We start from the raw sequence: 27,470 nt of genomic DNA, 5'->3' as shown, positions 1-27,470 counted from the left end.
GCCCCTTCCTCCCCCGAGTCCCCAAGCTTTTCCCTTTTAAAATTAATTATGAAAACATTTTGAGGTCTAGACTTTGCATTTTCTGCTTTCCAGGTTTAGTTCTGCATTTTTCTCTATTGCTAAGCAAACCATTTTTTGGGGGGGTCGGGGGTCCTCAGCTGATCCAGCCCTAAAAAAAGTAAAAGCAAGACCACAGAGAAACCTTTGAGCAACACAATATGAATTTAACTTTGTTTTAAACTGATGAAAATGATTTCAGATAGGATCTCAGGAACCTGATTGTTCCTAATAAAATCTAAGTTGTAACGCTCAGTATTAAATAATTTTTTATTAAAATACACTCATCAAAAATATGGTGGATTACATGCTATACTGCACAGACAGAAGTACATAAAAATGTGTACATGGCAATACATTTTATGCTTTAGGACACAAATGGATCTGAATGCTCCTTAATTTGTGTTAAGCTGTTGATGCTTTGAGTAGTTTTTCCCCTTCTCTGAGTTTTCTCCAGTTTCATGAAAGGATCAGAGTTGGGAGAGACAGAAGAGGTAGCTTGGTGATTCCTACCTGACTTGCATCATTAAACATTACAGGAGGGGAAATTAAGGCATAGAGTTGAAGTCTGTTTTTTCTTTTCTTTTTGTAAATCTTACTTTTGATGGCAAGGCAGCCCTGTCGCCAGTGAGTCCTGCTTTCGTAGACTCTCCCCCCTTCTGTAAAACAATGAACACATTCAGGCACAACTCATGTTTTCAGTTATTAAAAAACAGAGCCGTCTGTCTCTGCCTGTGACTTTAATCTTTAAGCCTTTATTCCCTGTACCCCACCCCCTCTTTCTTCCCCCAACCTTTTGTTTGTGAAGTACAGAGCTACAGGATATGTGGGCCCTGGGTTTTTTTTTTAATGTATTGTACATTCTCTATGTGAGTACAGATGTTTATAACCCGGAGTGATGTTATTCCAGTGTTGGAGATGGTGGGAAGCTAACAAACACATTACTGGCGTCGCCTCTAAGCAGTGTTTTTGGCTTTTCATTCTTATTTAAAATATTTGTGAGAACTTTATGGATTGATTAACAGTTTCTTGAGACTGTTCACTTGAAGAAGCCATTTGTTTTAAAGGTGAACAAGCTCTAAGAGTAGGAACGTGAACTTTCTGCACTGTAAATAAAGGTAGCAGGTACATGTAGCTGCACATAGGCCACACACTTTTTAAGGGTTGCGCTTTCAAGGTTGAACATTTACAATGCAGCTAAATGGGAAATTATTATTTCTATATTGCAGTTTCTGAGCATCTACGGTGCAGATTTTGTATCTGAGAACATATATTTCCCTAGTTAATCTGTTAATTGCTGTGTGGAATGTGGTTGAGTTAATATCTCCTTGACATTGTTTGAGAGGAGCCACTCACATTTCCTAGTCAGAATCATCATTTTGCAAACCTTTTCTCCTCAGTTTTGTTGACTATCTATCTATCTATCTATCTATCTATCTATCTATCATCTATCTATCTATCTATCTATCTATCATCTATCTATCTATCTATCTATCTATCTATCTATCTATCTATCTATCATCTATCTATCTATCTATCTATCATCTATCATCTATCTATCTATCTATCTATCTATCATCTATCTATCTATCATCTAGTAAGTAAGTAAGTAAGTAAGTAAATAAATAAATAAATAAATAAATTTTTATTTATGCCCCACCCTCCCTGGCCAAGACTGGGCTCAGGGCGGCTAACATCAAATATCAAACACAATACATTAAAACACAATCAAACAATTGATTAAAATACAGCTTAAAAAATTAGAATCAGGATACAATTAAATGACTATTATCTATCATCTATCTATAATCTCCTTTGGAGGCTGTGCACTCCTCCTTTCCTACATTGCCACACATCAAAACATATTTTAATTGAAGAAATGGGGAATAGAAGTATGGCCTGAGTAGCAAAGGTTCCCTTTTCACACTTTATGCAGATCTCAAGTTGTGTCTTGGTAACCAGCTCATCTTTGATGTTGGTTAGTGGGTCCTGAGTTGTCTGATGTGGGTTGACTTACAACAGAGAAGGCCATATTCTTCTATAGCGTCTCACATCAATCTTTGGACCTAAGTCTTTTCAAGTTCTCTGCAATGTTCTCCTTTGTTAGCTTGCTGCATCTACATAAACCCTGCTGTTACTTTTAGACCAGGGAAGTCCAACAGGTCGATCGCGATCTACTGGTAGATCCCCCTGCTAAAACTGACTCCTGCCCCGCCCTCCATTGTTGTATGATCTCTGGAATGGAAGACGGAGCTTTCTCTGTGCTGCTGTTTTGATCCATAGCGATTTTTGTGAGTGGCTTTACCCCTTTGTCCCTTGCCTTTAATCTCCCCAAAAACGGAACTCCCCCCAAGCTTTTTGTAAATCCCTAAAAAAAGTTCAACAACTTTGAGCTGAACGGGGGTAGATCACTACCAGTTTTTAATTCTGAAAGTAGACCACAGTCTCTTGAGAGTTGGCCAACCGTGTTTTAGACCATCCACTCATTACATAGGTTGTCATCGCCTTGGTCTTTTTGAAATTGTAGGGTCTCCACACTAGTACTGCTTTATTCCTCCCAAGTAGTCTCTTACCACGTGCCCTTCACGTGTCCATTTTAACTTTGCAGCTTTAATTGTGATAAAATACTATTTGTGGTCTTGTGAGGCATTTGCTTTTAAGTGTTAGCTGTTCAGGGCAGGCAATTTTCCCTTTGTGGTCCGTCTAGGATATATTCACTAAATGGAGTTCGCCCTATTTTCCTGTACACACTTATTAGAAAACTTCACATAAATGTGATGTAAATTAAGACAATACATTTAATAAAATTAGTTTTTTCTAACCTATTTGCATTTCAGAACTCTCTCTTTTTTTTAAGTTTCACTGAGTCACAGATGCCATTTATGGTCAGCTGTGTAAGGCCCAAGGTTAAATGCTAAGTTACAGTTAATTTTCCAAAGCATTGCATGAGCACATATGGTCTTGATACCAAAACAAAATACCTCCCAACAAGAGGACTGAAGCTTGAACTAATCACACTTCTGCTGAATATTCAGAACCAACTCAACAGGCCATAGGATAATCCTAAATTGCTCTGGATATGGCACATTCTCTGTTTGAGAAAGCATGTGTTTGCTATGTTTTTAGTTTGTGTGCCATGCACAGGTGGCATTTAAAAAAGGGTTTTGGTGTACCTCAGTGGTGATGCAAGTGGGAAAGTAGGCAGCTGGATATAAAGATAAATTGATTAGAGTTCATCTTGAAACACACCCTGTGGCATAGAGTGCATGTGGATGTGATTAACATGTTAGCCCCATTCCCTCCATTTCCATTAACATAATGGAAACTGGCAGAAGTAAATGCCCAATATATGCTTCTGACCCCTAGTCAGCCACCACTGAATTGCCTTTTCTGCATCTTCTTCAGTTTAAACTGTTTGGGACAAATTTTGTTACTTTCCTCTTCATGAGGACCTGCATTGCTATTTTAGAAAACCTTTTACACCCTTTAACACATTGATCCTCAGTAGATTCACTTGCAAGCAAGTCCCATTGATTTTGGCGTGGCTTAGTTTGAGCACTGTATGTTTGGAAGTGCAACTTGAATCTCATTTATATATTTCTAAACTCCTGAATTGATTCCAGTCTTTAAACCAGGCTTCCTCAAACTCTGCCCTCCAGATGTTTTTGTCCTACAGCTCACATGATCCCTAGCAGGACCAGTGGTCAGCGATGATGGGAATTGTAGTCTCAAAACATCTGGAGGGCCGAGTTTGAGGAAGCCTGCTTTAAACCTTGGAATAAGGTGTGGTTTCTCTGTTGGAACCATAATGAAAGGACTATTCACCTAAGATATTTTAAGTCTATACCTGTAAGTGTAGGATATGAGCATATCAGATGTGCATATTGTACTTCTCAGGACGACAGGATCGGATGCTTTGGTGGTCAGACATGTGTTAGACTGTGTAATATGTGAAAATGGCCCAAAGATAGAAAAAAAAAAGATATGAGTTAATTTATGTTTGTGAAACAGAGACAAATGTTTTGTTTTGAAGGCTCAAATTTGCTAGAAATGAATTGCCATTGTGTTTTTGCACCTGGTAGGTATAAATCAGTCAGCTACATGACTTTAGTCCTCTTCTTCCATGCCCTTGGGCTCATATGCTCCTCATTCACCTCTTTTCTCTAGGTACAGTCGCAAAAAGACATTATGGCCATAAATCCAGGCCTCATGCATGCGATACTAAACAATGGTTTAGCATTATGTTCAACATACCCACTGTTTTGGTATTGCTTTCCTATAGCATTCCTATAACTTTTTCCATACTTGAGTTTGGAGTAAGAGTATAAAATTGACATGATTGAGGTAGTCACTTCTATAGCCTTGACATCTTACCCAGCCGAGCTAAAATTCTATAATTGCAGTTTCATTAAAGTTGTCCAGTCCTGTTTCAAAACCTTATTTGTTTTGCCATGTGATGTTTATTATTTCCCTTAAGTAACTGAAAATGAGGTCCTTTATTGCTTCAGTGGGCGAGAGGGTGGTGACCAAACAGGACTCAAGAGGCTAAAATATATTTAGAAAGATTTATTTTAAATAGTTTAGTGAGTTCATTTCCATTTGTGAAAGATTTGAGCATAATAATATCAAACAGCAATCAACAATTCATTATTGATGAATGAATATTTGGGGAGAAAAAAACAGTATATGCAGGTGTGAAGATTATATGAAAAAAGGATATGAATATGCAACTTAACTCCACTGGGCTAGTAATATTTGAGAAAGGAGAATATATGGGCTTGAACGTTGATGGGAGCAGAGATTAAAGAGCCATTGGGGCAGTGAGATCACATAACATCCCCACCCACAAGTGTATTTTAACACCTATTGCTTAGAGGTTATTTTGTTCAAACAACAACAGTGGTCTGATTGAAAGCATTGCTTTAGGATAGGTTTTCCGTGAGTTTTCAGTTAGGAAATTTAGTTAACTTTCATGTACATTTGCTATTTAATTTTGCACTATCAATTTTGATTGGCTGCTACATTTTTGTAGCAGCTAATCAGCCACAAAGAAACACACACACTTTTTGCTCCTTCTTCAGCCGCTGCCCTGCAAGCTCTGATAAGCTCCTCCCACAGCTAATCCCCTGCCTCAACAGAAACCCTGCCCCCTCTGACCTTTGCACAGCGAGAGCAGCTAATCAGCCACAAAGAAACACACACACGAGAAAACCCTTTTTGCACCTTCTTCAGCTGCTGCCCTGCAACCTTCTTCTGTTTACCCCCCTTCCACAAATTTCCATACTTAATCTGCTATGAGACGAATGGTGTGCAATTGAGGTACTTGGGGTTTTCATGGAGGTAAGTTCAAGTGAGTGTAAAAAGCCCACTACATCCAGATAGCATTGACAAGCCTTGATTAAAGTTCTAGTTATAACTCCAGTTTTGATGAAAACTAATTATTTTTTCCCTATGGAAAGAGGAAATGCTGTGATTTGTTCTGCATACTTCGACTCATGTTTCTTTTTTCTACCCATAAAAAGTCATGTGAAAAATCAAGCTTGCTGCATATGCTTATTCTAGTGGATTGAAATTTCTTTTAATAATAATTTCAATGATAACTTCTTTGGGAGAATCTACTGTATATTTTGAAAAGTGGTTTGTCTGTCTGTCCATCTCTATAGGTTTGGCTGTCACTTGAGATACTGTCACCAAACTCAGCATGATGGTTCCTGAGGTGGGGACAGCAATCATTGTTAACAATGGTCCACCGCTCACCATTTTGAATAAAGATGGCAGATGAAAAGTTGTAGTCTAGCAATATCTCGATGGCCACAGATTCCCCATCTCTGCTCTGAAATCAGGGAATCCCCATCCCTTCTGTTACTGAACATACCACTATGTGTTACAATATTCCAAAGAGGGAGTTCTTCGTCACTCTTAACGTCCTGAATCCTTGGCCTACCTGGCAGCAATTCCTGCTAGCATATACAGTATGCTAAGTCCAAAGTTCACCAGTCAGGAAACACGGTCCAGGGGTCAGTCCACATAAGCAAAATCCGAAGTCTAATGGACAGGAAAGGTAAGCCATGTTCAAAGTCCAGCAGTCAGGAAATACAGCCCAGAATCAACCCTGAAGCACAGTCCCATAGCCGTCTTGGAGTATCCAAGCTGAAGTCTATCAACATAGGCAGTTGAGCAGATCCAGCACCTCAGCTCTGCTTCCCAGAGTGTACTTCCTGCTTCTCCCTACACCTCAGAGTCTGCCTTGTTCATAGAGATGGAGGCCTCTCCATTTCTGATGAGGGGTACTCCTCTTCTGGTCCCTGCGTTCTGACCCCCATCTTCTTGCTGTCCTCTGTCATCCCATGTGTACTTTCCGCGACCCCAACCTCTGCTTTTCCATCCCCAGCTTGCCCCGGCGGGTCCCAGTCATGGCTGCATCCCTCACTGGGATCCTCCTCCTTGTTGTCCTTCCAGTTTGTGGCACTTAAGGACTAGTGCAAAGCCCTGTCATTTTGGTAGGTGGGATGCATGTGAAGGGAAAGCCTCCATCTTGAGTGATTCTGTCACCAAGTGTAGTACTTCTACTGTGCCCTTGGGAGTGAATGGGAGCCATTCACTTATATGTGAGAAATAGTAACTTCAGCCCAAGATGCCACAGCATGCAGCCCCCAGAAGGTAGCTCACGAGAGAATGTGATCATTGGCCTGAAAAAGATTCCCCATCCCTGATTTAGGGCTTTACAAGAGTGTTGGCCAGGAAAACTATGGAAAACTACTGTGCCTTGTTGTAACGTTAGGAGTCAATGTAACTTCTGGCTATCTAGAAGCACGGCAATTTTCTATTCAAGGGTTTCTCTAATCAAATATCTTGACTCCTGCAGCAATCGGTGTTGGGTTTTTGTAGGAAGCAACACAGAAATTAAGGAGTGACTGATTCCCTGATGTTCACCCCTGACATCCGGCCACCAGGGTTTAGTGACACCTTCCATATGGAACAGCATGCCTCAAAATACTTATGGGATGCTGGAACCACATTGGGAGTTCCTGTTTCTTTTCAAAATGTTGTCTGTCCAAAGCTCTGGTATCTGGTTTTGATACATTATTTGCATTCGTTTACAGAGGGTTTTTTCATGTATAGTTCATGCACTCTTGGCCCCCTCCCTTTAGTGTGGGATTTTGAAGGTTTGCATATCCTGGAAAAATCTTCCTTGTTCACCCCATCAGCTCCCCAAAGGTACCTACAAAAATCCTGTATGGCTTGTAGTATCTCCCAAGGTGTTACTATATATGAAACAGAATAATTTACGTACTTCTGAATGGGGATTTGGAGCAAAAAAAAAAAAAAAGTTAAGAGAGGGTGGCGGGGAAAGTTTTGTATGCACTGCATGAAACAGACAATATTTCCTGAAACAGGAGATATTAACCTCAAAGAATTTAAAATAAAATATTTATTTTATGATTTTTTTTAAAAAAACCTTTAGTATAGAAGGAGAAAAGAGTAGAATAGTCAGTCTTTTTATCCTAAGTGCAGATGAAATTGATTAAACCTTTTAAAACTCGCCTCAGTCCACCCGGTTTATTAATTGAAGAATTTCCTCTTTCCCCAGAATGGGAAGTGCATATTAAAACAGTTTTGCCCCCGAATAGCAGTGATACTTGAGAACAGCACATTTTCTCTTCTGTGCTAGAGGAAATCCTAACATGGTAAAAAGCCATATATATTTTAAAATACATTCAAGGAAATGCTATTTCATTTTCTTGTAAAGCATGAAATCAAATTACAGCCCATGGCCCACAATTATTTTATTTCTACATTTTAAATTCCATTTTCTGCCATTTGCAGTGCCTGTGAAGAGGGGTTGTGCTGTTTGTGCAAAGAGAACTAAAGAGATTACCTAAACAAAAACAAAAAGAGAACACAGCAGTAGCTTAAATAGGCAAGTAGTCAGAATGTTGTGCTTATGTTCAATCCTCCTGTGACATGTGAAACCTTTTAACTCATTCTCACTTGGACCCTCTTCCCTTTTCCTCTACTCGCTCAATTTTTATTGTGTTTGGAGATCAAGGCATGTACAGTTTTTGATATTGATAGATACTGATGGAGCAGTCTGATCATGTGCCAAGCTCAAGGCACCTCTTTTAGTTTTCATTTTTAGGGGGCAAAAGTTCATATGCTTTGAAATGAGTAGCTGGAAATTCATCTTTGGTGTTCGCATGCACTTATAAAAACACCTGGACATACAACACATGCCTGGAGTATTGTAGTCTCACTGTTCTAGTTGTGTGCAGCAAGCCTATTAAAAATAAAGTAACAATTCTTTCGATTCCAAGAAATGGAAGGGGAGGTCTATAAGTGATCCAGCCTTGACATTTGTAGCTCACTTAATTGGATTATTGTAAATGAGTTCCTATTATATATTTGGGCTATAAAAACAAAAACATTTTATATTTACTAATTAGGTATCCTTTTACATAGGGTACCAGTTCTATTGGAAAGACACATGTGATTGGTTCTGTCCATGTGGGTTAAATATTATTATTATTATTATTATTATTATTATTATTATTATTATTATTATTATTTACCACCTGTCCTTTACTCTAAGTTCCCAGGGCAGGTCACAACTGTTTAACTATTAAAACAGTTTAAAACAAATTACAACCACAAGAATAGAGTGGGTCTTAGAAATATACATCTTGGGCATCAAAAGGACAGAATAAAGAGATGTATCTTCAACATACAATGAGAGCTGTATAGTGAAGGTTCCAGGTGTACCTCTGGGAGGAGAGAATTGCACTACTTATGAGCTGCTACAGAGAATACCTTCTCCTGGGCCACCACCAACGCAAGATTCTCAGGGCAGTGGATCTACCAAGAGGGCATCTTAGAGCTCTGCAATTAGGTCCAGTCGTGACCGACTCTGGAGTGGCGGCATTCATCTCGCTTTATTGGCCGAGGGAGCCGGCATACAGCTTCTGGGTTATGTGGCCAGCATGACTAAGCCGCTGCTGGTGAGCCAGAGCAGCGCACAGAAACGCCGTTTACCTTCCTGCTGGAGTGGTACCTATTTATCTACTTGCACTTTGACGTACTTTTGAACTGCTAGGTTGGCAGGAGCAGGGACCGAACAATGGGAGCTCACCCCATCACGGGGATTCAAACCGCCGACCTTCTGATCGGCAAGTCCTAGGCTCTGTGATTTAACCCACAGCGCCACCCGTGTCCCTCTAGACGTTATTGTTGTTGTTTAGTCATTTAGTCGTGTCCAACTCTTCGTGACCCCATGGACCAGAGCACGCCAGGCACTCCTGTCTTCCACTGCCTCCCGCAATTTGGTCAAACTCATGCTGGTAGCTTCGAGAACACTATCCAACCATCTCGTTCTCTGTCGTCCCCTTTTCCTTGTGCCCGCTATCTTTCCCAACACCTGGGTCTTTTCCAGGGAGTCTTCTCTTCTCATGAGGTGGCCAAAGTATTGGAGCCTCAGCTTCACGATCTGTCCTTCCAGTGAGTACTCAGGGCCGATTTCCTTAAGAATGGATACGTTTTATTTTCTTGCAGTCCATGGGACTCTCAAGAGTCTCCTCCAGCACCATAGGACATTATAGGGCAGTGTTAATTTGCAGAGCGTGGGGAGCATGGGGACGGACATTGCTTTAATGGCTTACCTGTAGCCCTCCAGATGTGATGGGATTCCACCTTCCATCACTCAGTCCCAGGCTGCCATGGACTATGGCAGAGTGTTTTAGCCCATATGAAGGGGCTGCATGTTAGCTGTCTTGTTTTCTGTTGTTTTAGAGTCCCAGGATAGACCAGGTTGATGCTGAGGCAGTCACTGATAGGGCAGAGCTCACACTCCAAAGGCAAGGCAAGTCTGGTTTTCCGTTCAAATATGGTGAACCAAGTCAAGGATGATGCTGCTGGATCTCAATCAGAGTTGTAAGAAAAGGCAAAAGACAGTGTGCTTTTGGCCAATGCTGGCTAGGACTGCTGAATTGCCAGTGTTGGGAAAGATTTTCTGTAATATACATTTCATTTCTCTGATTATGACTTGTGACCTCACTCTAGTGAGTTGATAGGTTTTTGTTTTTAGACTGCAGATGCATTCCAGGGTGAGCATATGTTTGTATTTATGCATTTATACGTGTTAGGGTTGCGATGGGCAACATTTTTTGGGTCAGGGGCTGGATTTGGTTTGTGGGACTTGCTGAGGGCTGGAGGCCAGCAGGGCTGGGATCAGAGCAATGTTCAGAGCCACCTCGTTAATGTAAGAAATAACAATAACTTATATCACTTATATAGTCATCTATTTGTGTGGGTGGATGGTGTGCAGTCATGAAATAGCTGTTCACTGCCATTTCTAGAAGGTGTAAAAGGTCTGACAGCACTCTCTTATATTGGAGAGGAAGCTAGAGGAGACTTGGCTTCAGCAGCCCATAAACTACATGATAGTGTGCTGCTGCCTCCTATTTGGAAAGAAATATACAAAGTATGGTTAATGTCTGTCTGCAGTGGTTTTAAGTTTGGGGAAAAAGCCTGCTCTTTCCACCTTATTGATATATAGAATATATGGAGATGTGTGTTGTAGAGATCCCAGCCTCTGGTTGTTTGTTTTAAAATATAAAATACCCCCTATTCACAAAATGTAGCTGAATCTGCATTCTGAGATCTTTTGGTCTAGCTTTCCTGGGAAATCGCTCATAGGTTGGAAATTTCCCCCCTCCTCCCATAGAATCATAATGTTTTTTGTTTCTAGAAGATTTTCCCAATTTGTAATTGGTTCTATCTGATCATGGCTGGTGTATCCACAGCAGATTGTAATCGTTTTCTTGTTCAGTGATGCTTTCATGTATGCAGATCAGTCTTCTGCGTGTCTGCTTCATTCAGATTCATTTTGAGTCCCACTTGTCTGCCTTTGGTGGTTTCTGAAGAACTTTCTCATCTCTCAGATCACTTTTTATCTATATGGAACAATATCCTCTGAAAAACTGAAACAGTTCGGTTACTCTTTTTATTCCTTTTCCCCACAGTGTCTTTGGAAGATGTTCTCTCAGCAAATTGTGCAGGTTTATGGTGAGATAGCATCAGCTTGTTTTATTCCTGTCATTGTTTCTGATGTCCCTACCGCTGCGGCTGTGATAGTGTTTTCTTACCTGAATTAAAAGCCTTCTGTTCATGAGATTATATGCATAACAGTGCGGTGTTATATAGGTTCATCTTCATATTCTCCTTTGTTGTTTAAGTCCTTAATACCTGTGGGAAATCTCAGATATCTTTGTAATCTTTTATTGTCATAAATATGGTTTGGCAGTGAGTTCTTTGCCCACTTATTTCATGTTAGTCAGGAGTTCATAAAATGCTACTTCATAGGAACCCCCTCCTCTACAAGCAAGCTCCCCCCCTTACTGCACTCTCCCCGGAATGTCAGCCTTTAAGTGAACTCCATTGTCTTTCTTGACAGGCATGTGGGAATTTCTACTTACCTGTGAAATCTGGAATAGAAAAAAAATGGACCCGGTTCCCCATGCTTGGCTTATGCCATAATAAATTTGCTAGTCTTTACAGTGGCACAATACTTTTTGTTGTTGCTGGAGACTAAGAGGCTACCCCTTTGGAAACTGATCCTTTAGGTTTTTTTTTTTAATCTAAGAAAAGTAGGGTCAGTAAATAATACCTATCAAAAAGTTTGTCTGATACTTCCAGAAATGTTTGCCTTCCCCTACATGCATTTAGGAAAGAAGTTCCATATTTGTGGGGCATCCCCTGCTTCTTCCAGTGCCACAACTTTCCATTCCTGGCGTGCAGTAGGAAGGATATGCTTGGTCTGATTCAGAGATTGGCAGTTTCCCATGACATTTTCCACCCTCTTAGGCTTGTGGAGATGTTCATAATACAGTTGAGCTAGAATAACGTAAGCTTCTAATATTGCAAATTTCCTATACAAAAGCAAGCCCTGTGTAGGAATTTTGTAATGGCTGAAACCACCCTTGGTCTGTAGCGGTGTTGAGGGAGAAATCAGGATGTTATGCAGTGTTCATGCCTCAATGCTTCTTCCTTAATTCCTTTCAGCTATGCTGGTCAAGATCCAATTTACATTGATGCAGGAATTATAGCTAGCACTATTCATTGTTTACGAAACACCTCAGCATTTCAGATTGTTTAGCAGTCACTGTTTCAGGTAAAGTGGTTCTTCTTTTACATGTTGGAAACGAAAGCTGAGAGATAGTGACAGCTAAAACTATACAAATTAGTTCAGGATTCACTTAGGCCTGATGTTGGCAGTTTACAGATCCAATGTGGTTTGGTTTTTGTGAAATTCACATTACAACACATCGGTTTTATGGAATGATTTGATTAATTTTATCTGATAAATCAAAATGCCTCAGTTCTTAAGGGCTTCAATTTTGAGGAGATTTCGGTTGAAATGGTATAGTTGTAAGCTTGCTATGGTATAATCAGCAACGGTATTATCTCTCGAAAAAAACAACGTACAGTGGTACCTCTGGATACGAACGGGATCCATTCGCATCCTGGAGCGAATGCAACCCGCATCTGTGCGTGCGCGGGTCACGATTCACTGCTTCTGTGCATGCGCATGACGTCATTTTGACAGTGCATGCGCAAGCGGCGAAACCCGGAAGTAACGTGTTCCATTACTTCCGGGTTGCCATGGAGCACAACCCGAAAAAGCTCAACCTGAAGCAACTTCAACCCAAGTTATGACTATATACCCACTGTATGCCAAAGTATATGCTGTTGTATCAGGCTTTACTTGGATATTGCTACAATTAACAGGCAGCTGAATTCTAAGTTTAATGTAATTCATTAATGACATTAAAGTAACATAAAATATATGATAACATTACAAATAATGAATACTAGGTACTCTGAAAAAACATATTAAAAGCACCCAAAATATGTAATTCATTTTTGCAACACTTGAGTGTGCAGAATGGTGTATAATAATTTTATTTAACCTCATAGCCCTGTGAACTAGGTAAATGTTGCTGTTCCTATTTTAGAGAAGGACAAGTTTCTCCTGCAGTCACAGGTTGAAGTGAAACATTATAATCTTACTGCTTAAAATTAATGCACCCCCAGTTTATGTAGATTTCTAGCATTTAAATGAGGACAGCTTTTAATGATTAGCCAAAGAGTGGTTTCACATTTTAACATGCTGAAGTTACTTGTTTTCTCATGAGTTAGTAAATAATGTACTGTGATCCATACGTTTGCTTGAATCACTGCATTGTAGTGCCCCAAAGATAATCGGAAAACATGGCGTCAGCCTCTTAAATGCACACGTGAAGCCATCCGAATGTTTGATAAGATGGAAATAGTGCTTTATTGCTTTGATTTTGTTTCACCAGTAAAAGATGGTCAGATACATTATGCTGATTGCGTATCTTGCCCTTGTGCTCCTCAGCTTTGATTACTACAGTGTGCTGCATTTTAATGCACTTTTAAGCTGAATTTTTGGAGCTCATGGACATTCTAAATGAGTGTGTATGGATATGGATAGCAGATTATATCAGGTAAATAAACTAAGCCAAGAAAAAGCAAGCAAGCTCTTAAATTCTGATGGTAACGGAGAAACCGAAAGAAAAACGATTATGGTAAATCATGTGTCTTGGCCATAACCTTTTTTAGCACAACCTGTTTTAGCATAACTTTTAGAATGTTGTTGTTAAGGATACAGTGGTACCTCGGGTTAAGTACTTAATTCATTCCGGAGGTCCGCTCTTAACCTGAAACTGTTCTTAACCTGAAGCACCACTTTAGCTAATGGGGCCTCCTGCTGCTGCTGCTGTGCCGCCGCTGCACGATTTCTGTTCTCATCCAGAAGCAAAGTTCTTAACCCGAGGTACTAATTCTGGGTTAGCGGAGTCTGTAACCTGAAGCGTATGAAACCTGAAGCGTCTGTAACCCGAGTTACCACTGTATTATTGTTAAGACAAGTGAAACTGTCTGAAACTGCTGTTAAAATGCTTTATAATTCAATCCATATCATATAAAGCAGCACACCTTTTGAATAAGGCTATGACACATAACTACATCGTGTCAGTTCAGAGGTGCATATCTTAAGCCAAGATGTAAATGAGTGTTGTGACTTAAGCTCTGAGTGAACAGATGAAGGGGGGAAGCCTGATAGGAGGCCATGCATTTCCAAAATCTCCATAACTGAGGGCCATGGCCAGTGTCTGGTCCCTGGTGAAGAATACACATATTTTGACACAGCACTATTAAGTTTGGGGGCTGGAGGCATTGGAAGGAAGAGGTTTGAAGTAGCCTTAGACAAGGGATCATAAGAACCATCTTATTTACCATATTTTTCACTCTATAGGACGCGCTTTTCCCCCTCCAAAAATGAAGGGGAAATGTGTGTGTGTCCTATGGAGCGAATGCAGGCTTTCGCTGAAGCCTGGAGAGCGAGAGGGGTCGGTGCGCACCGACCCCTCTCGCTCTCCAGGCTTCAAGTAGCTATCCGCAAGCCTTCTGAGCGCGGCGGGAGTTCCTGCCGGGCTCGAAGGTTTGTGGATAGCAGCCTGCAGCCTAAAGCCTGGGGAGCGCAGCGCCAACTCCTGCTGCGCTTCCCGGACTTCAGGCAGCTATCCGCAAGCCTTCGGGCTCCGAAGGCTTGCGGATAGCAGCCTGTTCTGGGGGCTGGGGTTGGGGGATGCTCGGGCTTCCCCCGTCCCCAGCCCCGCAAGCTCCAGGAGCGGAGGCGAGGGTGTGCGCAATCTTGCCGCCGCTCCTGAACCTGTTCTGGGGGCTGGGGTCAGGGAAAGCTCGGGCTTCCCCCGCCCCAGCCCCACAGCTGGGGAAAAAAAATTATTTCCCCCCCTTTATTTCCTCCCTTAAAAACTAGGTGCGCCCTATGGTCCGGTTTGCCCTATGGAGTGAAAAATATGGTAGTTTGCTCTTGTGCGTTTCTAGTCTCATTAGGTGGGGAAAGCAAGAGTTGTGCTCTTTGGCCTTCCCCTTCTGACAGCACACCTCTGCAGCCCTCAGTGTGCTTGAACTGACCTTCTGCTGTGGTGAGTCTGTTCTACCCATGTTGGTTCTCCAGTTAGGGATCTAAATTATTTGGGGAGCCACCATAAGTATAGCAAGTCCCTCGGAGCAGAAGTTCAACTTGGACTTGTGGGGGCTGCAGGGACATGCTGTTGGGATTATGATGGAGGGACGGGTCCAGCAAGCAGGGCCCCCTGCTCTGTGAACATCTGGAAATTATTGAATTGGGTAAACAGCTGATGCACACTCCCGACTCCATATTATTGCTCCTATTGCGACCCCTTTAAGTTTAATCTAGTAGGGAGTTTTTCATGGTGAGAAGAATTTGACAGTGGTGTTTTAGCTGTTGTGGAGTGTTGCAGCATTTATAGCACATTTTTAAGTCAGGACTATCAGATTGCTTTTTAAAAAAGTTTAAATGGTTCAGTTAAAATTATGTTGGGTCAGTGCGGTTCTGAAATGAGATGAGATATATTGTATTTTTTTATTATTTGATACTCTGTGGAGCAAAATTAAATTTTGACTTCTGTTTTCTTTGTTTAATTATCTTCTGCCCTAGTGTTATAATCATTTAAATATCTATAAAATGTAGACTGTTCACTGTGGAATTTTATCTAAGCCACCTGTTTTCTTTGGTTATAACAAATATGGGTGGTATTTGCAGTCACACTTTTACTGTCTTGATCTTTAGAAATTTGACACTGATTCCATTTTTTTTTATTTCAGGGGCTCAGATAATTGACCTGATGATGCTCGTGATAGACATAACTAAAGGGATGCAGACTCAGTCAGCAGAGTGCCTGGTGATTGGGCAAATTGCATGTCAGAAAATGATCGTGGTTTTGAACAAAATAGACCTTATTCCAGAAAGTAAACGACAAGCTGCTGTTGAGAAGATGTCGAAGAAAATGCAGAAGACCTTGGAAAATACTAGGTATGTAACTGAGCGAGCCAGGTATGTACATGAAAGAAAGAGTCAGAATGAGCCATGTTCTATAAAGAAAATCCCTAAATCAAAGCTATCCAGGATAGTAGCCACAGCTCAAGGGATCATGTATGAACATGTTCTGTAGTTGACTGTGTAGTTTTCACATACTTTCCATGGAAATGATTGAGAGCTATCCCACAGATGAAAAATGCCCTTTAATGATTTGATCAAAATGAAATCTCCTGCTTTGAAGGCTTAGTTAACACATACTTTGGAAAAGAGCTTGCAAGTGTGTACATATCCAGCCATAAGGTGTAGTATTGTGTTTGGTTTTGCATGGGTGTTAAATTGTCACTTATTTTATATGTCTAGTTACAGAGACAGGTTAGTTTGCTATATTCCTGGCCTGCTGCTCTATTAGTGCCTTTAGCATCTGCATCTAGAGATACAACTTCATTTTTCTGTGAAATATCTACAGAGCCACTGTCCAGCGGCAAGTTGTTTATGAAGGGAGCTGCTGTTGTTGAGGTCATGGTTACAAGTGGGTACATAGAGTGGATTTCCCCCTCACAAGGTCACAACATAGAAAGATTGCAAAGCAAAGCCTAGGAATCTTCATTCTTCACCTGCTATGTTCCTTCCCCTTCTTAAGTTCCGAGAGTTTCAGCAGAAATAAGTAGGGTATGCATTTTGAATACTGAATGTTTGACAAGTACAAGAGGACAAAATAAGTCGGCCAAACTAGGTTGCATAAACCACCTTATGTCTTACTCTGATTGCAGGATAGTGTCTTTTTGTTCCACCAAACAATCTGAAACATCTTACTGTTTTATCAGTCTCTCTGTTCGTCTTTGCCCTGTTTCCTTTTCATCAGTACACCATAAAGGTCACTGAGTTAAATTTCTATTTGCAGATTTGATAGAGACAAAATCCCATCAGTTTAAACTGTCCTTCAAGGTAGTTGCTGGAGGGCAAACAAATGTAAATAAGCTGCGATTTTTGTGTGTGTTAACCTGTTTTATAGTTTGATTCCTCTTTATTTTGTTATTCTTTGGTAAGCAAATACTTTCATATTTGCTCTGAGCTATCTTAAAATTTCAAAGCTCTAATTTCTCATTGACCTCAAATGCATGGTAAAGAATTTTATAGTTCTGGCTGTTTGTAAAATCAGTCAGGTAATATAATATCAGTGGCTTCAGTATTGGGTAAGAATGTAATTTCAGTAATAAGGTCCATGAGACTGCAAAAACTGAACAGAATTATTATTTTACAACAACACCAACTGAAGGATTTCCTGAAATGTTATTTACTTGCTAGAAAGTTTGGTTTACAGTACATCTGTGATGCATCTGTTATGTTTGAACATACTGGCAACAGATGTTCAGCTGAGGGGAATATTCAGGTGAGTTGTACTTGTGAAACCGAATACTTATACTTGAGTTTATCCTTTCTCTATAATGTTGTCCCCGGAAAATGAAAAGGATTTTCTAGCTTTTACTTGAGTTGATATTACTGCTACTACTTGACACTGGGTTAAATATGCAACCTTGTTATAAATCAAGAGAAAATGACCACTGTAGAGGTCAACACCCTTCAACACCCAGATAGACTGAGGATTCTGACTGTAGGGTTGACAAAAGCTGGAAATATATAGCAAGGATATAAATGTCATATTAAAAATCCTCTCACCCTCTTCTCTGTTAAACCTTTGTAGCCCTTTGAACCTCATAATTTCTCAGAAGCCATTTCACCAGGCCTTCTGGCATATCTTGGAAGTTAAAGTGCAAGTGTGTTCTACAGAAAAAGAGCTCATAAATTAGAATGCTTGATCTTCCTTCCTCCATTATTAAAACTCAGGGTCATGCAATCTCGTATTTTTCAGGTGATCTCTGTCTTTGTGATTAGGAATATGATTGTTTCCATCACCAAACCAACATTTGGCCAGCAGGAATTTCTGAAACATTCCTCATTCTTAGTATGGAAGCCAGCAGCACCATGGCTTATTGGAGTGATGTAGTCATGCGTAAGGGACGCGGGTGGCGCTGTGGGTAAAACCTCAGTGCCTAGGACTTGCCGATCGTATGGTCGGTGGTTCGAATCCCCGCGGCGGGGTGAGCTCCCGTCGTTCGGTCCCAGCTCCTGCCCACCTAGCAGTTCGAAAGCACTCTTAAGTGCAAGTAGATAAATAGGTACCGCTTTATAGCGGGAAGGTAAACGGCGTTTCCGTGTGCTGCGCTGGTGCTGGCTCGCCAGAGCAGCTTCGTCACGCTGGCCACGTGACCCGGAAGTGTCTCCGGACAGCGCTGGCTCCCGGCCTCTTAAGTGAGATGAGCGCACAACCCTAGAGTCGGACACGACTGGCCCGTACGGGCAGGGGTACCTTTACCTTTAGTCATGCGTAGTCCTGCTGCTCACACTGGTCAAGATGGAAGTTTAGGAGATTGTGCCTCCCTGCCTCTACCTACCAAGTTTAGTGCAACGATCCTGTGTTGCATAAGTGTTACCAGAACCTGTTAGTTTAAGAACCTTGGAGTTTATACTAGCCGACTAGCTTCCATCATGCTCCAATAAAGGTGGATGCAATAACAGTAGCTGTATCAAAAGCTTAACAGTTTGCTTCGAAAGCTCCATGTCTCATCCCCAATTCCCACAGCCATGATCTCTCCCACCTCCTTTCAGTGGCTTGTGAAGGAGTAAGGGCAAAACCTTTGTTGGGCTGGTTTTCAAGCTGGATTTTATTTTCCTAAAAAAAATTGTATTTGTGCATTATGTTAAAACACTTTAGCAAGCTGCCACATTTTTCTCTAGGGTGTAACAAATTGTCTTATTTATAGATTATAATGTAAGGATTTTTTCCAGGACCGATTGGATGCTTTTGTTTGGGGAACATGCCTATTCCTCTGAAGTTTGTGGATCAGCCCCCTTGCACCAGACACCCAGATTAGTTTTTAGTAAATTTATCTTTACCTCTTAGCCACACTTCTAGTACTCCTTTTAGTGATTCTGCTCTCTGCTGGGACTAGCCCATTAAAGATGCTTAGATGTGAAGGCTGGATTAGATACTGCAGGAAGTTAGACTAGCTGCCCTTTTGCCCTGCAGTTTTGTGGTTCTTATAGTTGCCAGTTTTGGCTCTTTGAGTGAGCTGCATATATTTCTACACAAAGGGCTCCTTTCTCATTCCTTTTGAATGCATGTAGGCTCTAATGAATGTATGGGGGCTGCGGATGAATGCAGAGAGGCACTTAAGGACTTCCAATGAGTTGGACGGATTATTTGCTAAAATATTAGTGATACAATCCATGCTAACAGAGAGGCATAGCATCAAGCCAGATTCATATCATGCAGAGGACAAGAATAGGAATTGCATCCTCCTTGGCAACCCGTAGGCGACTTCATTACTGTGTACCATGAATTGTAAAGCTGGAAAGAAAGTGATGGCATTCACTCAAAGTCTCCATGCACTGAAGCAGGATCCTCTGAATCTATGTACATCTTAGACCAGGGGACGTCTAGCATTTTGACACTAGAGGTGAGAACATTTTTCACACAGGGAGCTTTTCAAGCCCCTGTAGCACTGCAACGTGGAAAGCTGCACCTGCTGAAACCGCTTTTAGGTCAATGCAAATAGTACAGTAGCCCTAATGTTCAAAGTTTGGTCTTCCCTGATTTGATGGTGGGCCAGTTTGGATATAATGCTGAATCATTGTTTAGTGTTGCGCAGGAGTGGTTTTTCTGAACCAGTGTTTCTGCTGCTTACTGTAATGGCGCAAGGCAGGGAGGTGGCAAGGTCAGGACTGTGTTGCTGCATTGGTGGGTGTGCTGGATTGGCTGTGTACCTATATATATTTCATTTTACAACAAACAACAAGCTCTTAAAAATCAAGTTATTACATATTTCATATTTCAACTCCCTTCCCCCTCTTTCTGTGGTTCCTTATATTTATAATATTTTTACTCCATTTCCAAATTAAACCAATTTATTATTTAACACATATATTCAATAGTTGTTTAATATCACTGCACATTTTTACATTAATCCTGCTAATGTCTTAATCTCTTTGCAATATTTTTGTAAACATTCAATAAACGATTTCCGCTCTATATTAAAAACATTGCAGTCTTGATTTCTTATTCTTCCAGTCAGCTTTGTTATTTCTACATAGTCCAATAGTTTCTGTTGCCATTCCTCTTTTGCCAGGACGTTTTCTTCCTTCCATCTTTGGGCAAATAAGATTCGAGTGGCCATGGTTGCATACATAATTTGATTTTTATATTGTTTAAGTATCTCTAGTCCCATAATTCCCCAAAGAAAAGCCCCCGGTTTCTTCACAAAAGTTGTGTCCCTGTACCATCCTGGTCTGCGGCAGCATGTCAGGAGGGCGGCTCTGCCTCACTCTCTCACCACACTGGCCTCTCAGGGTCTTATGGGCACAAGCTGCAGCATTCCTTGGACTCCCTCTCCCTGCTCTTTCGGTACCCGAGTTCTTCATTACTTCAAACTTTGAGAGACTTTGGTAACTTGAAAGTCCAGTTAGTGAACAAAGCACAGTTTGATCCTGGCTTGTCTGAGCTAACTACAATTTAAACTGACAAGAGGTCCCTGATTTCAGATGTAACATGGAGCTCTGGTTAATTTAAAATAGAATGTGGAAGCTTTCAATCTGCTGTTCTTGTGAGTGAATGTGTGTGTTTGTGGTGGAGGGAGAGCTCATGAGCTTGCATCTTACTGCAGCTTCTGCATATAATATTAAACTGTGTCCAGATTGGCTCTATATCTGTAGATGTGGGCCTCAAATAAAAGCGGCACCCCTTCCTCCAGTTTTGTGATAAATTTGGCTGACTGGTTTATTTATTTCTGTAGCACGTCTAGCATTCCAAATGCTTCACAGTGCTTACTGTATTCTTAAAAATCCCACAAGTGTTAAATTCTCCGTTGCTTCTGTTACAGATTCAGGAGCCAAGAGATTGCGATAGGTCCAAGAGTTTATCCACTAGTGACCAGTAATTTGAACCCAGTCCTTCTAGGTCCAAGACTGCATGTCTGCAAACTCTATCTGTCAAACCCACTTTTCTTAGTGCAGATCCTGTCTATCCGATATGTCACGTCTACTTGTGTGAACGTTGATACCTCGTAGGAAGTGGAGGACAGGGGAGACATCTGAAAATCTCAGGGGGAAATGGAAATTCTCACCTCAGTTGGCCACATTTGAGGCACAAGATTAAAGCAAGCTATGTAATACTGCACGCCTTCTCCACTTCCCCACTTCTTCTCCTCTTCCTACTGGCCCTCTTCCTACTGTTTTTATAGAGTGGAACTGTAGTCTTCTTCATTTTCCAGTGTTTTAGCAAAGGTATTACTGTGAGAAGCAGGTGTTCTGATGCCACTAAAACTGGTTACAGGAAAAAAAAGTTTGTTCCCAAGGTATGCTATATGTTAATACATTTGTAAGAGCAATATGTCATGTTTTCAGCCCTTGCCTCTGAAAAAAACAGACACCAAGGCACCTAATTCAACATTAATTTATATGTATTAGGAGAGATTGCCCAAATGTATTTGGATAAAAATAATTGAATTTCCAAAAAGCTTTATGGTTAATCGCTCGAATTCTCAGTACACATTTTTATCGTCCTTTGTCCCTGGGAACCTTAGGCTTATGGCACATAAACAGAGAAAATACCTTGTATACAGGATTAGTGTTAGATAACTTCAGTGGAAGGGCAATACACTTGGGCTGTGATCCCAGTGGAGCCTGCACTGGAGCAGCTTTGAGAATCAAACTTCCCATGTACATTCTTGCTTTGTCAAAAAGTTCCCTTCCCCCAGGAACTTGCCCCTTTGAGATGAAAATCTGAGGCTTTGGAGCCTGAAAACAAAAAAGGCAAGGGACAGGCCTTTGACTCAGAAACTTCTTGCCAGTATTTGTTATGTGGCTGAAGTTGAATGCTTGCTAGAACTGAGTATTTACTGTATTTGTAACATTTTCCTGCCCCCACTTTTTATGGCAGAAAATGAGCTATTATCATTCTGTTTGTCTTAAGAAGGAAAAAAAAACTTCTTTTTAAAAGTGCCAATAGTATTTGTGCGGCAAAATCTGATCGCAGGTGCAGAAGATACGTGGCAGAGGATTCAGCTTCCTGAGAATGTCAGCTTTCGATTTTTTAATTCCTTCAATTGCTGATTTCAAGTTCTTCATTATATAAGCGAGTCTTATATAAATATTGCTGATTCTTGCTGAGAACCCTAAGCTGTCTGAAAGAGAAGCCATAGCAGAGTGCAGACCCTGTATTTTGTGTTTAGGAAGCCAGCTCCAGTTTCTAGATTCTCTGGTTCCATACTCAACTAGCAGGAGATGTAAAAGTTGTCTGTCTGAGACCCTGAAGAGTCCCTGTGTTGATGATATCTTCTGAAACTTGGCTACTCCTAATTTATTACTTGCCTAGAAAGTAAGAAAGAGAAGACACATGCTATAGCCTTGAAAAGTCCATCACTGAATATACCATGATTCCATTTGCAGGTGGAAGTGTACTGTTACATGATTTGATTTCTGTTGAGTTGGCACCACTGAAAAATCAGGAAAGTGTTGTGGTTTTCCTGGTGAAAGCAGGGGGGCAGGACACATTTGCCTTGGAGTTTGTGGGGCTGCTCCCTGGAACAGAGCCAATGCAGTAGGATGAGGCTGGGTCAAATTAATTTTTCCCTTAGTTTCTTTGGACCAGTCCTTGGACTTGACTGGGTCATTAGCCTATACGCCAAAAATGTAAAATGTCCTTATTTAGGCACTTGCTCGGGAGATTAAGGAGGAAGGTCTGGATTGGTTAGGTGCCACTCAAACTGTATTTGGTCTAGTTATGCTTTTTTAGTTTTTTAAACATTAATTGGTTTCAGGGAATATTCAACATGTTTGTTTATATGAAATCATCGCTGGGCAGGAGGGTGTTATTACTGGAATTTTATAGTGTAGTTTATTTTCTTCTCTGAGCCACTTAGGAATGGAGTGGTCTTGAAATCTATTTTTAAAAAGAGAAGAAAAAAGGAGGAGTGACTTGTCTCTGAGGTGGAATTCTCTTTTCTCAGGTTCCATGGGTGCCCTGTAGTTGCCACTGCAGCAAAGCCTGGCGGACCAGAAGCTCCAGAAACAGTGACGCCGATAGGGGTTTCTGAACTCATTGAGGTATGTGTCATGGAAATGTTGTCAGTCTGGGCATGCTACAAATCCTTGTGTCTGAAGGATAGTGTGAAATGATTTAATTGGAGGGGTGTATCTGAAGCAGTCCCTCACCAATAGAATTAGGGAATATAATTCTCTCTGAAGAATACAAACTCGGCTTGGTGGGATGAGTGAGAGGGCCTTCTCAGCTGCTGCACCCAGATTAAGAGTCACTTTGCCCTGTGAAGTGCCACTGGCCTCCTCCCTTCCTACTTCTCCTTCTCCTTCTCCTTCTCCTTCTCCTTCTCCTTCTCCTTCTCCTTCTCCTTCTCCTTCTCCTCCTCTCCTTCCTCTTTGCTGGTTAGTAAAGATCTTTTTATTCTGGCTGGATTTTTATGAGCTAGACAAGGTTTCAATGACCCCCCCCCCTTTAGCTGCTGATTTTGTAATTATTTGGCACTGTTTTTATGAACCTATCATTTTATAACCGGTAAGCTCCGCTGAAGTGCGTTTACACTAGAAGGGCGGGATATAAATGTCCTGATAAATAAATGACAGAATGACAGAAACCCCAATGTTTTTAAAGTCCCATAGCCCTCTTCAAACAAAGTGGGACTGTGTTGGCTGGTTCTACCCCAACTTAGATCCGCTGTGGGAAAAGCCCTGGTGGCTATATTTTAACGCAAACACATGGAAAGGCGCACTACATGCATGTAGGGGCTTCTGTGTGATTAGTATCTGAACACCTAAGGGTTTATGTGACACAACCTTGTGTGTACTGGACCCCTCCGCTCTCCCTTGCGTATGGGAGGTACTGTCAAGGGCTCAATATTGTGTGATTTTTTAAAAAATGTACTTATTAATATTTGGAAAAACTGCCATGTTTGAATCCAAAAACTGATATTTTATCAAGGAGGAGAGGGCTTTGTTTGTGTGTTTGTCTGTTAGCGAAAGCTGCAATCCTATTCATACCTTTGGTGAGAAGTCCCTTGTACTCAGCAGAACTTCCTTTTGAAGTTCTGGGTAGACACACATAGGATTGCACTGTTCAAAGTAAACGTTGTAGAACTAAACTATGAATACTTAATAAATAAACTGAATTTTAAAGCTCTTTAAAAACCAAGTTAGAAGCTACCTTATTCTAAGTCACTGCTCTATTTCTGTGACTGGTTTCCGTCTTCTTCATGGTGGAAATGCCATGACTTAACTGGGTGGTCTCATGCATGTTAACTGTGTTTTGCCACAAAGTCATTCCCTGTCCTCCACTCTTCAACCTCATTATTTCATGATTGTCATATATGCTTGCTGATCTAGCTGTGTAAATTGTATATGTTTTCTTTGTGTATGTGTGAGAAATGGCTAGGGGTATATTCTCACAGTTTAAGGTGCCCAAATTCGCCACAGGGTTTCCTTCTCTTGAAAGGCAGAAATGTAGACACAGACTTGAGATGGTGCAGATAAATTTCGTTAGTTTATTCAGAGGGTTCCACTGCAGAAAAAGACAATGCAGAGTTTTCCATGTTTCTGACAGCAGTTTGTTTATTTATTTAAATATATTTTTTGTCCTGGTATGGCCTGCATGAGTCAGCTTTCAAATTACCACTGTAAGCTTGCAGGTATCTACCTATCAGCTTGAAGAATATCAATGACAAAATATCCTTAATTGATTAGCATGTTTTTGAGGAAAAAATGTGCACATTCCAGGTTGACCAAACTACCTTTAAAGTAAACCAGTTAGAAAGTTGAAATCATCTTTCCTAACTGTCTTTATTTCTCCTCTATGTAGCAGCATCTAAGTTCAGTGGTTTTCCTGAAAATGTGTCCTAGATTTTCGACCTGTAAATTTACCACCCAGGATAGTAACTTTAAAAAGAACAGCTGTTCAGCAGGCAGTAATATATTGTCAAGTTGATGCAACCATGAACTTAAAGATAACTTTGATTATAACAGAAAATGCGTGAGTTTACAATATCTTTTTTCAATAAATAATGGTTGATTATTTATTGTGACAAACTAAAATTGAAATTGGTGGTGCCTAAGACTGCCCCAAGGTATGATTTTATTTAAAATGTATAGGGCTCGGTTGTGCACTTGGAGGTTTCTCCACCCCCATTTTTTAAGGACTACAGTCATGATCTATGCATGGATCGTGGGACCCGATTGATTATGTATTGACTTTGTACAACCTGGATTTAAGTGCAATGGATTCATTGTGTAGTCTCCAGCAAGTCACTATTTCTTGGCCTCATCCATGAAATGGAAATTTAATGTCCCACATTTCACAGAGTAGTTAGTAGCCAAATGAGGTAAAAGTACATTAGGTTACAGATGGGGAGTAGGATTCATTTAGAAACATATGTGAGGCAGGAGGGAAATTGTTAGCTTTGACCTAGATCTCCAATTACAATAATATTAGAATGCCCAGATGAAATTTAGTGTGAGCCCTCCTGCATACTGTAGATGCGTGCACCTGGATTTAAATCCCTTTGCAATCCCTTTCAACAGAGAGCCCTCCACCTTGCTTACTGAGCTCTGGACGCCTTCATGAGATCTTGAATGGTACTGCGAGATCTTCTGAAGGCCTTGTGAGACCTTCTCAGAACCCAGTAAGCAAGCCTGAGAGCTCAAAAGCTCTTTCTGCACCAGGAAAGCCAGGCATGCAAAGAGCTTTTAAGATTCCTGACTTGCACAAGTTTAATTTGCATGATATCAGCTGGCCAGCCACCAAATGCATAAAGCTGCGATTGTGCAAGTTGCGATCCTGCTGTAGTCACAAATTCAAGGCAAAGAGAGGAGCGGATATAGGGATTTTTGAACTTTTCATGTGTGCAGCTCTTGAGAACAGGGTATATGCATTCAGGGGATGTAAGCAGTTGCTCTTCACTGTAGTGCAGCAGTGTCTGGATTGCTTTTGGCAGGATCTTTGTCCCTGGCATTGTTTGCTAACCAAGCTGATTGTGCTGCGCCAAGTCCTTAAGGCAGAAAACTGAACTAAGCGTGCATATTCTGGGTAGCGTACCCAGTTCATTTGACGTTGGCCTGCTCCAACCTTGCTGCAGGACTCCTGGAATCAGAAAAAGTATAAAATGGTTAAATCAGTCCTCCTCATGTTTCCTCCATTCATGCGCGATATGATGGCTCACCAACCTATACTGCTTCTTTTTGTATTGTGTTTAGGTCCTGAAGTCAGAGGCTTACCTACCCACAAGAGACCCTTCGGGATCTTTCCTCATGGCCGTAGATCACTGCTTCTCCATTAAGGGTCAAGGCACTGTGATGACGGGAACCATTCTTTCAGGCTGTGTCAGCAATGGAGACAATGTGGAGATTCCTGCCCTCAAGGTGAGTGTATCATTTCTGTCTCTGACATCTCTATAAAAGGGAATGAGAAAAACATGCAGAAGGTAAGACTGTGCTTGCTTCTCCCTCGCTTCTTGTCTCTCCATATATTTCCTAACTTACCTAACCAACCTGTGTTGGTTTGCTTGTAGGGAACTTAACAAACCCTTTGGGAAAAACTGTATAGCACCATGCAGCTCTTAACATGGTATTGTTAAATGGAATCACGAAGAATGTAATTTGCAAGGGAAATGAAAGCCGCAGGCTGGCTTCTTAAAAGGGGGAGGCACCAGAAACAACAATATGGGAAACAGTTCAGGCAGCCAAATGGGGCAAAATCTTTGCCTGATTGTAGCAGCAGACAGAAGTGAGAAGAGAACAAATTCAGGGCATGTTTGTAGTCAAGAACATTAGGTGAACATTTTAAAATCTGCTTTCAGTGAGATTATGTGCCTGAGGACTGTGGGTTTTTGGAGACATTATTTAGAAAGACACAGGAAATCACTGGGGAAAATATTTTGACAGGGGAATCAGACAACTTTAATATTCTGCCTGCTTCAGAAAAGGAGGAGACTATATATGGCACTGGGAAAGTGAAGAGTTAGCTGTTGCAATAAAATGTTATATGGCTTCAGCCTGTGAACAAAAGATGAACCAAAGCAGAGTAATTATTTTTCCATATATTTCCAACTGAAAATGTATATGAGCAGCTATTAGCATGGTAAAAAATGTAACATCATACTCTTTGAATGTTCAAATGTCATGGACCTGGAAGAAATGTATATCCTAAAACTGAACTTAAGTGTTTCTATTTATTCAGATGTAAATCTGCTTAGAATGTCACCCTTTGCAATCCAATCCTAAGCATGTTTCCTCAAAGGTGAGTCCCACTCTGTTGTAAGGGATTTACTCCTATTTTAGTGAGGATACGATTCCAGCCTTGGACCCACTGGAGATCAGCTTAGTATCCATTCCTTCCTTCATATGTCCTGAATGT

At 41.0% G+C, this 27,470-nt stretch overlaps 1 protein-coding gene across 4 annotated transcripts in view; it reads left to right on the top strand.

Annotated features, from left to right (window-relative positions):
* EEFSEC (eukaryotic elongation factor, selenocysteine-tRNA specific) overlaps positions 1-27,470 on the top strand; it is a 158,764-nt gene that overhangs the window by 30,419 nt on the left and 100,875 nt on the right. For all 4 annotated transcript variants that reach the window (XM_053377972.1, XM_053377973.1, XM_053377977.1 and 1 more), the window contains 3 exons: positions 15,784-15,991; positions 23,062-23,158; positions 26,312-26,476. In XM_053377972.1, the coding sequence (XP_053233947.1) occupies positions 15,784-15,991; positions 23,062-23,158; positions 26,312-26,476 (470 nt within the window). The remainder of the gene's footprint in view (positions 1-15,783; positions 15,992-23,061; positions 23,159-26,311; positions 26,477-27,470) is intronic.

Source organism: Podarcis raffonei, chromosome 2 (genome assembly GCF_027172205.1).
Source record: "Podarcis raffonei isolate rPodRaf1 chromosome 2, rPodRaf1.pri, whole genome shotgun sequence".
Classification (NCBI taxonomy): domain Eukaryota; kingdom Metazoa; phylum Chordata; class Lepidosauria; order Squamata; family Lacertidae; genus Podarcis; species Podarcis raffonei.
This window is presented reverse-complemented; position numbering and strand designations above follow the sequence as displayed.